Source organism: Stegostoma tigrinum, chromosome 26 (genome assembly GCF_030684315.1).
Source record: "Stegostoma tigrinum isolate sSteTig4 chromosome 26, sSteTig4.hap1, whole genome shotgun sequence".
NCBI classification, from domain to species: Eukaryota; Metazoa; Chordata; class Chondrichthyes; order Orectolobiformes; family Stegostomatidae; genus Stegostoma; species Stegostoma tigrinum.
Window position 1 is genome coordinate 44,579,226 of NC_081379.1, and position 12,655 is coordinate 44,591,880.

The window sequence follows — 12,655 nt, forward strand, 5'->3', positions numbered from 1 at the left end:
AAGTCTATGAAATAATGCTGTGTTCCTGCACCATAAATTACAAGCTATAAGCAAAGTCAAAACCATATAAGTTCTCAGCATATACTTTTACTAAAATCAAGGCCATAATTGGTTTTCAAAATTTTAATATGAATTTGCACAATCAAATCAAAATAGTAACTGCCCTAAATTGTGTATTGGTGTGGACCCATTTCAGCTTTAGAACAGACATAAATAATGGAAGCATTTCACAGCACAACTAACAATAATTTGCATTAATATGACACCTTAAATGTAATAATACATCCCAAGTGCTTCAGAGAGCAATATTAAACAAATATGACACAAAAACTTATAAGGATATATGTAACATTAGCTTTGTTTAAAAAGGTATGTTTCAAGAAGTATCTTCATGAAGGAAGGCAGAGCTAGAGTATAGGGAACCTGGGGCCGAGGCAAATGGTGGCATAACTATGAGTAGTGGTGCAATTATAATTTGGAATGCACAGGAGGCAAAATTAGAGGAATTTTCAGGGTTGGAGGACATTACTGAATTATGCAGGGGCAAGGCCATTGAAGGTTCTGAAAGTTAATAAAGAATGTCACAAACAGGCTTTCCTCAAGAGTTTGCTCTTTTTCTTAAACTGCCCAATTGCTGACTATCAAGGGTTATGGGGATAAGGCAGAAACAGGATACTGATGGTGGATGATCAGCCATGATCATAATGAATGGTGGTGCTGGCTTGAAGGGCCGAATGGCCTACTCCTGCACCTATTGTCTATTGAACACCTACCCCTAAACTATTCTACGGGACAAGATTTATCCTGCAATAAGTAACAGTTGTAATTTTCCATCCTTGTCCAATCCTCACCTTGGGGTCCCAATTAAAAGCTTCTGTTTTGGGTGCAGTCAAATTGAAATTGATTATATACAGTCCCAGAACAAAGAAGACCTTACCTCAAAGCAGATGTTTTCACCTTCCTTGTCACAATCCAGCCACAACACAATGTAGTCAATGCCTCGCCCTTCTACCTGCTCAAAACAGACAGATTTGAAAACAAATGTCATTAAGTATTACAAAAATTAATGCAGAAATTTTTGATTAATATTGAATTAAAGCAAAATCATACAGGTTGTTGAAATCGGAAAAAAACCTCAAAACTGCCAGTGAAACTCAGCAAAATTGAAAGTTATTAATCATACTGGACTTGAAACTTAAATTCTGTTTTTCTATCCATAGATACCGCCAAACCAGGTGCACTTAGCTTTTACGTGCAATGCATATTCTTGGACACATGATTATCATTACTTAGCTGAACCTTGCCAAAACTCTCAGCTCCGTAAAATAGTAACAGCTAACTAGTACAATGAGTGACCCTATCATGCTGAATAAGCAGCAACTTCATACATCAGTCAGTGAACAAACTTGCATGTAGTTTCATAGTAGGTAATCAGAACTTGTTAAAAATTAATCACAGTTAAGCACACTCCAGTGTACTACTTTCCCATACTTAATCAATTAAATTTGAATGTGGAATTTACAATGCCACTAAGAACACGACCATTTTGTCTAAGGGCCGCAATTTTCATACCTGTAAGAACTTCACCATGTTGAGTTTGGGGTTAGCTTCTTTCTTTTCTGTTGGAGCTTTGCTGAAAAGCTCTGCTGGATCAACTTTATCCCAGTTGTTATATTTACCTGAAAATAAAAGTGAAGACATAGCCTGGATTGCTTCACCCATAACAATTAATGTCGAGCGATGCTAACATCACTGAACACAAGGATGGCAATAAAACAAGAAAGGCCATCCATGTTATCCAAGTCCTGTTCCAGAACCCAATCTAACAGCTTTCTGCTTTAATAAGTGATAAAACATTCAATATGGATCTGGACCAAGGTGGAGCTATGAAGGAATTCATACTGTACCATCGGCTGGCAACAGCGAGTGGTGTGATTAAGGACAGATTACACTGGGACTACTAGTCAACAGCTGAGAATAAGTCATGTTGAAGCAAAAGTATCTTTGCACCACAATTCATAGGAGAAAAGGACTGTTTGAGTAGAGCAACAAAAGTTCTCAGAACACAGCCAACCTTAATCTTGATAGTCACCCAATACAAGAGGTGAAAGTTAGTTTCCTCCTGCACAGCTATGATCAATTAAAGCACTAAAACTTCACCGAACAAGGTTTCATAAAATGTAACAATCATGTTCTCAAAATGCACAATTTTGAAACAAAGCAGATTGAGGAATATTCATGTGTGGAATATTCTCATTAAGCTCATTACTTATTGTACTGTAGTACTCAAAATTCCAACACATTAAACAAGTTTTCATTGTCTTCTATTTCCCACCCACCAAATACAACACCACAACAAGATCCATATTACCTATGAAATCCAAGGTCATCACATGGCCACAGACAGATGTCACCTTGAATCGAACATTCTGACCCAGGAAAATCCCAGTGTACTCATGTACTGAACAAACACCATTTAACCCTTTCCGGGAGTTGAAGTTACCTGAATTAAAGGCAAATGAAAACAAAGTTCAAAGAGCAGCTAGTTTCATGAACACTGCTGAGGCCAAATACAGACGTCACACACTGACTGCCTGTCAGCTTTACAAATTCTATTTTTAAACCCAATCATTCAATACTTTTTAAAAGGACAGTTTCACTGTAAAACCCAATCCAAAAGATGAAGAATAGGACTGCTTATAGATTTCCCTCACTTGGATAGGAGGCAAGAGTCTTAGCAAAGAAGGATATTTTTAATCAAACTGTTCAGATGTGCTATGTTACACCTCTGGAGCAGGTGGGACTTGAAGCCAGATACAGGTCCACAACTACTGCACCACGGCCCCTCCTCATAGGCAGGAAGGATACTTTCCAATCAACCTCTCCAGGGATGTTATTACACACTTCTGGAGCAGGTGGGGTTTGAGCGCAGGCCACCTGGCTCAGATGGTTACCACTGGGTCACAAGAGTCCTAATAGCCGGGAAGGAATTAAGTGGCTTGCCCGAGGTGTAGCTGATGCCTGAGTTACTTCAACCAGTCTCAGACCAATAACTGCAAGTGATGTACATATACTTGTCTCTTACACTAAATGGGGTTAAATATCCCATGGCTGTATTTAAAGGATAGCAAACCAATTTCTCAATGTTCTGGTCATCACTTCTCGCTCAGTAGATACAGCTGAACCGGTTCATCACTGCACATTAGTTTGTGCATTGTTATTAGCACAGAATGGTCCCTATATCTGTCTACAAACTGGTTACCACATTCCAAAAGTAATTTACAATGTCAGCTTTGAGTCTTTTTGATGACAAAAGGCACCATGTAAAAGACAATTAACCTTTCTCTTCCTGCTTATTTTAGAAACAGCCGGTTACAACAATAATACTGACTTCCAAAACTAAAATTACACTGATCTGAAACTGACAGATTTTGGAATTCATCACCATGCAAATTAAATGTTGTGCAACAGAAGAGCACAGGGGATTAAGGTCTTGCATAAATAACATAGTTCAGTCACAAACCACAAATTCCACTTTCTAACTTGAGCAAATTGTAGTGTCCTCATAACTGGTCTGGAATACACTAACTGACCACAAAGTGGGTACTAAGTCTGAAAACTATTGATATCTGTGGTTCAGCTAGTCATTAGAAACCTTACATTGGACATGTTGAATAGTGCTGTCCTTCTATCCAAGAAGCCTTGAAGTACTTATGGAAACACCAATAATATCCATGAGATTTTATGTCCTATCCCTTGTATCCCTCCACCTGGTCCAATCCTAAAGAGGCACTGCATCAATAAAGATTCCTGTAGTTTCCACATAGCAAAGCATTCTTTTCCCTTCTTTTCAATTTTCAGAAAGGAATAGGAGCTGAAAACTTAATCCAATATTTCATAGGACAAAATTTTTCATTTGCAATCCACTGAACAGGTGTAAATCACCATAACCATCTTGTCACTTGAGGAAGCATAGATGCCTTAGCTACCTTAAAGAGCATCCAACAACTATTATGAATTACAACTGAAATTACTCAAGAGACATTGATGATCTAAATAGTGTTCATAGTAACTAAAATATACTTACGCAAATGGGAAATGAGCCATTTACAAATTTAGTATACAGGCAATTTTCCTTTCATAAAAAGGTGAAGAACAAACAGCATTTTCAGTAGAACCTTTTGCAAATCCACAGAATTCTATGGAATCTACAGAGGGTATACTATGAGGGTAATCATCCCTTTCCTCAAGGTAAGGATTTTCTATTATCAGGGTGATTTCTATGCATACTCATAACATGTTACAATGAGTCCATTTGGCCTATCATGCTTATGCCAGATCTGAGATTTAATCATAAGTGTTGTCAAGGCTTTAAAAAGCACATTTTATTTATCACTATACTGCTGCCAGTGAAGTAGTGGCATAATATCCCTGGATTAGCAATTCAGAAACCTAAGTTAATCTACTTTTAACAAGGAATAGCAAAAGCAATAGGGAACGAGGAGGTAACTTTGATAAATGGATAGGATAAAATGATTGACAGGATTTATTAAAAAGTCTGGGTGAACTTCTGAGATTGCCAGGTTTTTAATCAGTAAGGTCATGGGGATAAGATAGGAAAGTGAAGTTAAGGATTATCTCATTGAATAGTGGTACAGATCCAGTTGGCTGAATGGCTTGATTCTGCTTCTAGGTCTTTAGTTTTAGAGTTTACCTGTTAAGGCGCTGAGTGTAGTAAGGGACGAGTTTGCAGACTGACTGGCCATAATTGTCCAATCTAAACTTCAAAAAGACATAGGTGGATGGGCCGAAGCATTGTAGATGAAGCTTAATGCAGAGAAGTGTTAAGTGAGACATTTAGACTCAGGAAAATTACAATAGACTAAAGAACACAAAGACATAACAGTATATGTGCGCAAATTGTCAAATACTTAACAGGATCCTGGGTTTGTCAAAAAGTAAAGAAGGGAGCTCTGATTAACTTTTAAATGATTTTTTTTTGGCCTCAACTGGCATTTGTGTCCAATCTGGGCAAGATACTTTAGAAAGTGTGTGAAGACTTAATAGTGGCAGAAAAGCGAGTTTTGAGAAGATTTGTAGCTCAGGTTGAGGTTCTGGATGTGAGTTTGCTCGCTGAACTGGAAGGTTCGTTTTCAGACGTTTCATCACCATTCTAGGTAACATCATCAGTGAGCCTCCGACGAAGCACTGGTGCTAAACACCACAAAACACTACATTGGACAAACTGGCAGAAAGCTAGCTACCAGGATATATGAACATCAACTAGCCACAAAACGACATGACCCACTATCACTCGTATCCTTACATACAGATGAGGAAGGACACCACTTTGATTGGGACAACACATCCATCCTAGGACAAGCCAAACAGAGACATGCACGAGAATTCCTAGAAGCATGGCATTCCAAACGGAATTCCATCAACAAACACATTGACTTGGAGCCAATCTACCATCCCCTGAGAAAAAGAACAAGAAATGACATCACCAACCTAAGGAAACCTAAACAGATAAATAGAAAGCGGGACATAACACCAGCGCTTCGTCGGAGGCTCACTGATGATGTTACCTAGAATGGTGTCGAAATGTCTGAAAACGAACCTTCCAGCTCAGCGAGCAAACTCACATCCAGAGTGGCAGAAAAGATTTAGATGAATGAAATTCTTATCTCTGGAACCAGTCATGAGAATAGATTGGAGAAGCTAAGATTTATGCAAACTGCTTCTTCTCCCCTTCCACTGGCTAAAATGTTCTTACACTTCTACTTCTGTTCAGTTCTGATGAAAAGTTACTGATCTGAAACTTTAACTTTGTTTTGCTCTCAAGATGCTGCATGACCCGTTGGCTTTCCTGTACTTCTTGTTCTCATTTCAGACTTCTGGAATCAGCAGTATTATCCTTTTGAAGAAATGGAGCTTGTTCTCCTTCAGGAATAGAAGGGTTACAGCAGATTTAATAGAGGTGTTCACAATCATGAAAAGATAGAGAAAAACTGTTCACTTCAGTGGAGGGGTCAAGAATGAAAGGAAGTGGATTGAAGACAATTGTTAAAGGAACCAAAAATGATATATATAAACAGTTCTGATTAACAGTCACCGGACTGAAAATGTGAATTTAAGTTTACTTCACAGATGCTTCCAGACCTGCTGAGCTTTTCCAGCAACCTCTTTTTGTTTGTGATTTGGAGACACTTTTTTTAATGCAACCGGTAGTTAAGGTCTGCAATGACAGTCTGAGATGGTGGTGGAGGCAGTTTCAATGTGGATAAGCACATAAAGATAAGACAAAGTGAAGGGATACCGGAAAAGGGTTGTGGAAGTGGGACTAGCTGTAAACTATGATTTGACAGGAAACAAAAATAAATAAACACCTGTCATTTGCAATTACGGTGAATGCCCTAAATCTGCAACCACAACAGCCTTAAATCTAGTCTCATATTATCTCACTCGTGCACACTTAACAGCTTTTCATTTAGCAAGTTCATAGAAAGTAAGAAATTTTAACAACTAATTTTCTTCCAAGTGAAGCTGCTTATACTCATCCAACCACGCTGATTAATCACATTGTCCTAATGCCCTCTATTATGTTTCAAAGTTTGTCATTTCTCCATTTTTAGTTACTTGATTGAGAATTGTTAATAATTGTTTAACTTTGTATTTAGCTGATTTTCCACACATTTTATTCAAAACTCTTATGTTTATCTTTTAAAGCCTTTAAAACAGTCTTACTGTTTAGCAGTTTAAAATGACAATCCAGTTAATGCCTGACAATTGAGTTGATTAAAAAAAAACTTTGTACATCATCAAGTGTTCTCTCAGGGGAGATTTAGAGAATACAGCCATTTGGCTGATTCAGATTGTTGATTTTTCACACAATCTTTTAATCCAGTACCAGATCTTTAAATCCTATAGCCCATTACTGTATGCTTCCAACTCCAAAATATCTAGTACCTTCAGTTCAACCTCAGTATCACCAAAGTTGAAACCTGCATCCACACTTGTCACATATAGTTCAGATTCAGTTCCTTTCAAGAGCTCCAAGATAACACTTCCAAAGTTCAACCACTGGTTTCCTGTTCCTCAACTAGTGTCACTTTTTAAAATTTATTCACAGAATGTAGACATATTGTTGCCTAGACTGGCATTTATTGCTCATCCTTTATTGCCCAGCGGTCACCACATTGCCACGGGTCTGGAGTCGCACGTAGGCCAGACAGAAGATTTATTTCCATGACATTCAATAGTGAGTCATATGGGTTTTGCAATAATCAACAGTGGTTACGAGGATGACAATAGGCTAGTTTTAATTCCAGATATTTTTTATCAAATTTAAATTTAATTAACTGCCATGACGGGATTCAAACTCACGTCCCTAGTACATTAGCCTGGACTTTACACCTCAACTTTCTTCCTGCTAAAAACTATCTTTGATAACTTCCCCTGTATGGCTCAGCATCTGCCTTTATTCAAGAGTACAGGGATTGGACATCCATGGTGTCCCCCCCACCAAACCCATGTCCAGGAACTCCCCACCTACATTCATGATACCACCTATGCCCTCCACCTCACCTGAGACTTCCAATTCCCTGGACCCCAAAATGTCATCTTCACTATGGACATCCAATTTCTGACACTTTTAGGCGCCATGCAGATGGCCGAAATGCCCTTCACTTCTTCTTCTCTCACAGACCGAGCCAGTCTCCCACTACCAACACCCTCATCCACTTAACAGAACTTTTCCTTACCCTGAACAACAACTCCTTTAATTCCTCCCACTTCCTAGAAACTAAGGGGGTGGCTATGGGCACCCATATGGGTCCGAGCTACATCTGTCTCTTCGTAGGAAACGTGGAACAGTCCCTTTTCCGCTATTACACAGGCACCATCCCACACTCTTCCTCTGTTACACTGATGACTGTATCAGTGCTAACATGCTCCCACGAGGAGCTAGGACAGTTCATCAACTTTACTAATACCTTTCATCCCAGCCTCAAATTCACCTGGACCATGTCCGATACTTCCCTCCCCTTCCTGGACTTCTCCATCTCCATCTCTGATAACCACCTCAACACCGACATTTATTTCAAACCCACCGACTCCTATGGCTACTGGACTACACCTCCACTCACTCACCTTCCTACAAGAATGCAATCCCATACTCCCAATTCCTCCACCTTCGCCACATCTGCTCCCAAGATGGAGCGTTCCACTCCCATACATCCCAGATGTCCTCCTATTTTAAGGACTGCAATTTGCCCAATCTAATGATCAAAATGCCCTCAACCACATAGCTTGTATTGGCCTCTAACCACCACCCCCCAACAAAAATAAAGACACAGACTCCTGGTCCTCACATATCACCCCACTAACCTTTGTATCCAACACATCAACCTCCACCACAACCCCATCTGCAATTTGACCCCACAACCAAAGAGATATTTCCCTCTCCGTCTTTCATACAGACAACTCATTCTGCAAATCCCTTGTCTGCTCCACGCTCCCCACTAACCCCACCACACCCGGCACCTTTCCCTGCAACTGCAGGAAGTGCTACACCTGCCCCTACACTTCTCCCCTCACTTCCAGGCCCAAAGCAAATTTCCCATATCTGCTAGGGTTTCACCTGTACATCCTACAACCTGGCCTACAATATCCAGTGCTCCCAACGTGGTCTCCTCTACGTCAGTGAGACCAAGCGCAGACTTGACCATTTCGTGGGCCACCTGCGCTCCGTACGTGATAATCGACAACACCTTCCAGTCGCTAAGCATTTCAACTCCCCATCATATGCCTGGGATGACATGTCCATCCTGGGCTTCCTCCAGTGTCATAATGAGGCCACACACAAATTGGAGGAGCAACAACTCATAATACACCTCAGAAGCCTACAGCCCAATGGCCTAAACATTGAATTCACCAGTTTTAAAATCTCCCCATCCCATGTCCAAACCTCCTTCTCATACACGCCTCGATGACCTGACATAACCTGTCAATCTTCTGCCCCACCCTTCCCACTGGCCAATCCCTATTTCCCCACATCTGCAGCCACCACCCCTGCCTCAGGCCCACACATCCTCCCTCTCACCTCCTTGACCTGACACAACCTGTCCTTCTTCTCTCCCACCTATCTGCCCCACCCTTCCCACTGACCAATCTCCACCATCCCCTACATGCATCCACCTATCACCATGCCACCTACCTTCAATCAGCCACACCCCTCCTTGTTCTATTTATTTCCCGGCTCCCTTTCCCCTCCCCAATTCTGAAGAAGGGCCCTTTCCTATTCCTCTGAAGCTGCCTGACCTGCTGTATTTCTTCAGCTTCACACCATGTTGACTCTGGCTCCAGCATCTGCAGTTCTTGCTATCTCCAACTGACACCTGCCCATGCTTCCTGATCAGCACAAAGGTCTGGCTAATTCATTTACTGATTTTTAATCTAGACCCTACCTGTAATTGTGATATTCAACAAGAAAGTTACTGAAAGAGTATGCATTCTGAGCATCATAATAGTGAGTGACAACTCAGTTTAGCGGTAAGTTTTTCTTGCAAGTTGGAACAATAGGGACTCAGACCCTGATTCTGCACATAATCTAGGTTGTCACATTATCATAACTGAGGGAGTGCTGAATTATTGGGAGATGCCATTGGCCAGATGAAATGTTAACTTGAGGCTGATCTACTTGCTCAATTGGGCATTCAGCATAGGAGACCTTTCAAACCAACCAATCCATGCTGACCATAAATCCTCATCTAAACTAGTCCCGCTTGCCTACACTAGGCCTGTATCCCTACGTACGTTTCTTTCATTTATTTAAATGTTGTAACTGTACTCGCATCCACCACTTTCTCTGGAAGTTTATTCTATATATAAGACACTCTGCAAAAATATTGCCTCTTGTTTTCTTTTTAAATCTTTCTCTTCTAACCTTAAAGTGCCTTCTAGTCTTGAAATCCCGCACCCTAGAGAAAAGGCAACCGCCGTTCACCTTTATCCACAAGATTTTATATACCTCTATAAGGTCATCCCTCATGAAATAGCACACAACCCGATTTAGCAAAGGTTAGAAGAATTTGCTCAAGTCTCGGAACCAAAACTTAATCATTCATTAAAGATAGATGATCCAGTCACTCATCTCAAATGTTGTTCCCTGGTTGTAATTTCCAATAATCTGGCTGTACTAGTACAGAAGGCAAATTTTACAAAGCGCTTTAACGTGGCCTCATGGTACATCCAGCTAGTTTCGAAACGAAGGGAAACCGTAGGACCAATGCCAAAGCTGTGCCTCAATGGATCTGCCGTGGAAAAACTGAGCTCGTAGGAACAAGCCCACACATTCGTACAGATTACTGCTGATCGAGGCTCACTTACCCCGCGACAGGATCTTGGCGATGGATTGAGCCAGAGAAGGTTTCTCGGCGACCATCAACACCGTCTTCATGATGCCGACCTCGCTCAATACAACCACCTCCTTCAGGCCGTCGCCATGACACCCACGCACGACCCCTTCCTGTGCTCTCGACTAGACTTCCGGTTCCGGCCGATTCCCATGGTAACCGCGAGGCCCTTTGCTCAGTGCAGATCAGCGCTGGAAGCTGTGATCATACCGCATGAGACAGGGCACCTTCCAAACAACAAAAATGTAATTTCTCCTCTACAAACTTAATTTGATAATAGGTAAAAATTGACGTCCCAACACACCTTATTTCAGAAACAGAGCACTACGGATGCTGTTCTGTGGAAGGGTCACTTTTTTATTTTAAAGCCGTGTACTGCAATTTTTGTTTTAAATTTAGAGCCATGTTGTACAAATAATGGATCTGAACTAGAGCATCTTGCCCAAGCATCTGCTTTGGTTGTTCTGACATCGCAGCAGCCCTATTCTGCCCACATATGAATTTGGTTAACAATGTGAACATGAGCAGATAATCTGTTATTTGTGGTCTTGATAGAGGAAGGGTTACATATTGGCTCTAGCTCATCAGTGCAAATTTCCTTCTTCTATGAGCCAGACCGAATCTCCTTAATATATATCGAGGAGACAGCTTAGATTCTACCTTTTTCTCTTTATAGAGGTAAGTATAAGGAGCTGCATTGCATATCTGATTCAATTGGTCAAACTACTATGCTTTAAGCAAAACACACTTGATTCTGGCACCACAGTTTAGAAACAGAAACAAAAACAAAAAAAATGGCATAACCATAACTCTATCTAGATACATAGCAAAATTATATATTATTTAACAGCTACTCCTACTGTTCCAATGTAACAGCATCCCATAAACACACCCTTGGCACAGGTCAATTCAGCAAAACAGATTTCCATCACTTATGATCTTATCCAGTCCAGGAGAAGGAACACTGACTGAACATCTTTAACTACAGAGTGAGAACTGTATCTAGCATCTTAGTCCAAACCCCAGCTTCAACAACTGAAAGTATAAACTAAAGCCCTGTATCTGTGTAAGCCTTGTTCAAACCCTCCTGCTTTTTTTGTTTAGTTTTTTGTTTAAAAAATCCAAAGCTATTTAATCTTCTTTCCATGGAGCAGACCCCATGGTACCGTGTTTACAACATCTCTCTTCCTGAGGAACAGGACAGAACAAATCTGTCTTAGGCATATCTTGTCACATTTCTTTTTCAAAATAGTGTGTGGGATCTTTCATATCCAATTGAACAAGCATATCGGAAACCAAATTAACTTCTCATCCAGGAGCTAGCACCTTCAACAGTGCAGCACTTCCTCCATATTGCACCACAGCACCATCTTTGTGCTCAAGGCTTAAACCTTGGAGTGGGACTGAAATTTAGAGGCCAAGAGAGTTTAACTGAGCCACTGCTGAAGTTTAATGCCTTGGCTGAAAAATGGCCTAATGTTCTTCATTGCAATAGGGAAGTATCAACCTGTTATATGTTTGAATCTCGAGCGTGTGACTTGTAACACAGAATTCCATAACTCAAAGGCAAGTGTGCTACATGCTAAGCCAGAGCAAATGTACAAGTTGTCATTGGCTTCTGTCTTATATTGCTGCGACCATATCAACTTACTGAATACTGAGGTGGGGAAGAAAACAGTACTCCTCATAATACCAGAATTTTTCAACAATCGGCACACATGAGACTGACACCATGTCGCCATTTTTCAAAATTTTTCTGTCTGAGATTAAGGCTACAGTTCTTTGCTGCTTGATCTGATAACACTTTCAAATGTTCATATACCATATCATTTAAGGTCAGCTTCAGTATTTTTAATCATCATTTGAACTGTAATCAGGATGGATCCTCAGTTATGCCACCTCAGTGAAAACCAAGATGTCAAGTGTCTCTGTTAGTAATAGTGAGATGCCATCTTTTGGATAAGACCTCAAACTGAGACCCCTTGAATGAAAGCACACAGTTGTATGACCAACACTTCAAAGAAGAGCAGTAAGTCCTTCCCAGTGTCTTGACACTACACTTCAAGAAGGATGTGAAGTAGCTAGAGAATTTAGGAACAAGAGTAGGCTATTCAAGCGTACTTCCATCCCCTATTCCCAATTCCTCCGCCTCCGCCGCATCTGCTCCCACGATAAGACATTCCACTCCTGCACATCCCAGATGTCCAAGTTCTTTAAGGACCGCAACTTTCCCCCCACAG

At 40.7% G+C, this 12,655-nt stretch overlaps 1 protein-coding gene across 2 annotated transcripts in view; it reads right to left on the minus strand.

Annotated features, from left to right (window-relative positions):
* The window catches only part of top3b (DNA topoisomerase III beta), a 72,673-nt gene extending 62,146 nt beyond the window's left edge, over positions 1-10,527 (minus strand). Inside the window, exons 1-4 of one of the 2 annotated variants that reach the window (XM_048556545.2) lie at positions 10,390-10,527; positions 2,372-2,503; positions 1,573-1,679; positions 938-1,012 (exon numbers count right to left, since the gene is read on the minus strand). In XM_048556545.2, coding sequence (XP_048412502.1) covers positions 938-1,012; positions 1,573-1,679; positions 2,372-2,503; positions 10,390-10,459 — 384 coding nt within the window. In that variant the 5' untranslated portion in view covers positions 10,460-10,527. Of the gene's footprint in view, positions 1-937; positions 1,013-1,110; positions 1,267-1,572; positions 1,680-2,371; positions 2,504-10,389 lie in introns of those variants that run through there. The other variant, XM_048556546.2, reaches the window with a different exon arrangement.
* Positions 10,528-12,655: the final 2,128 nt, after the last annotated feature.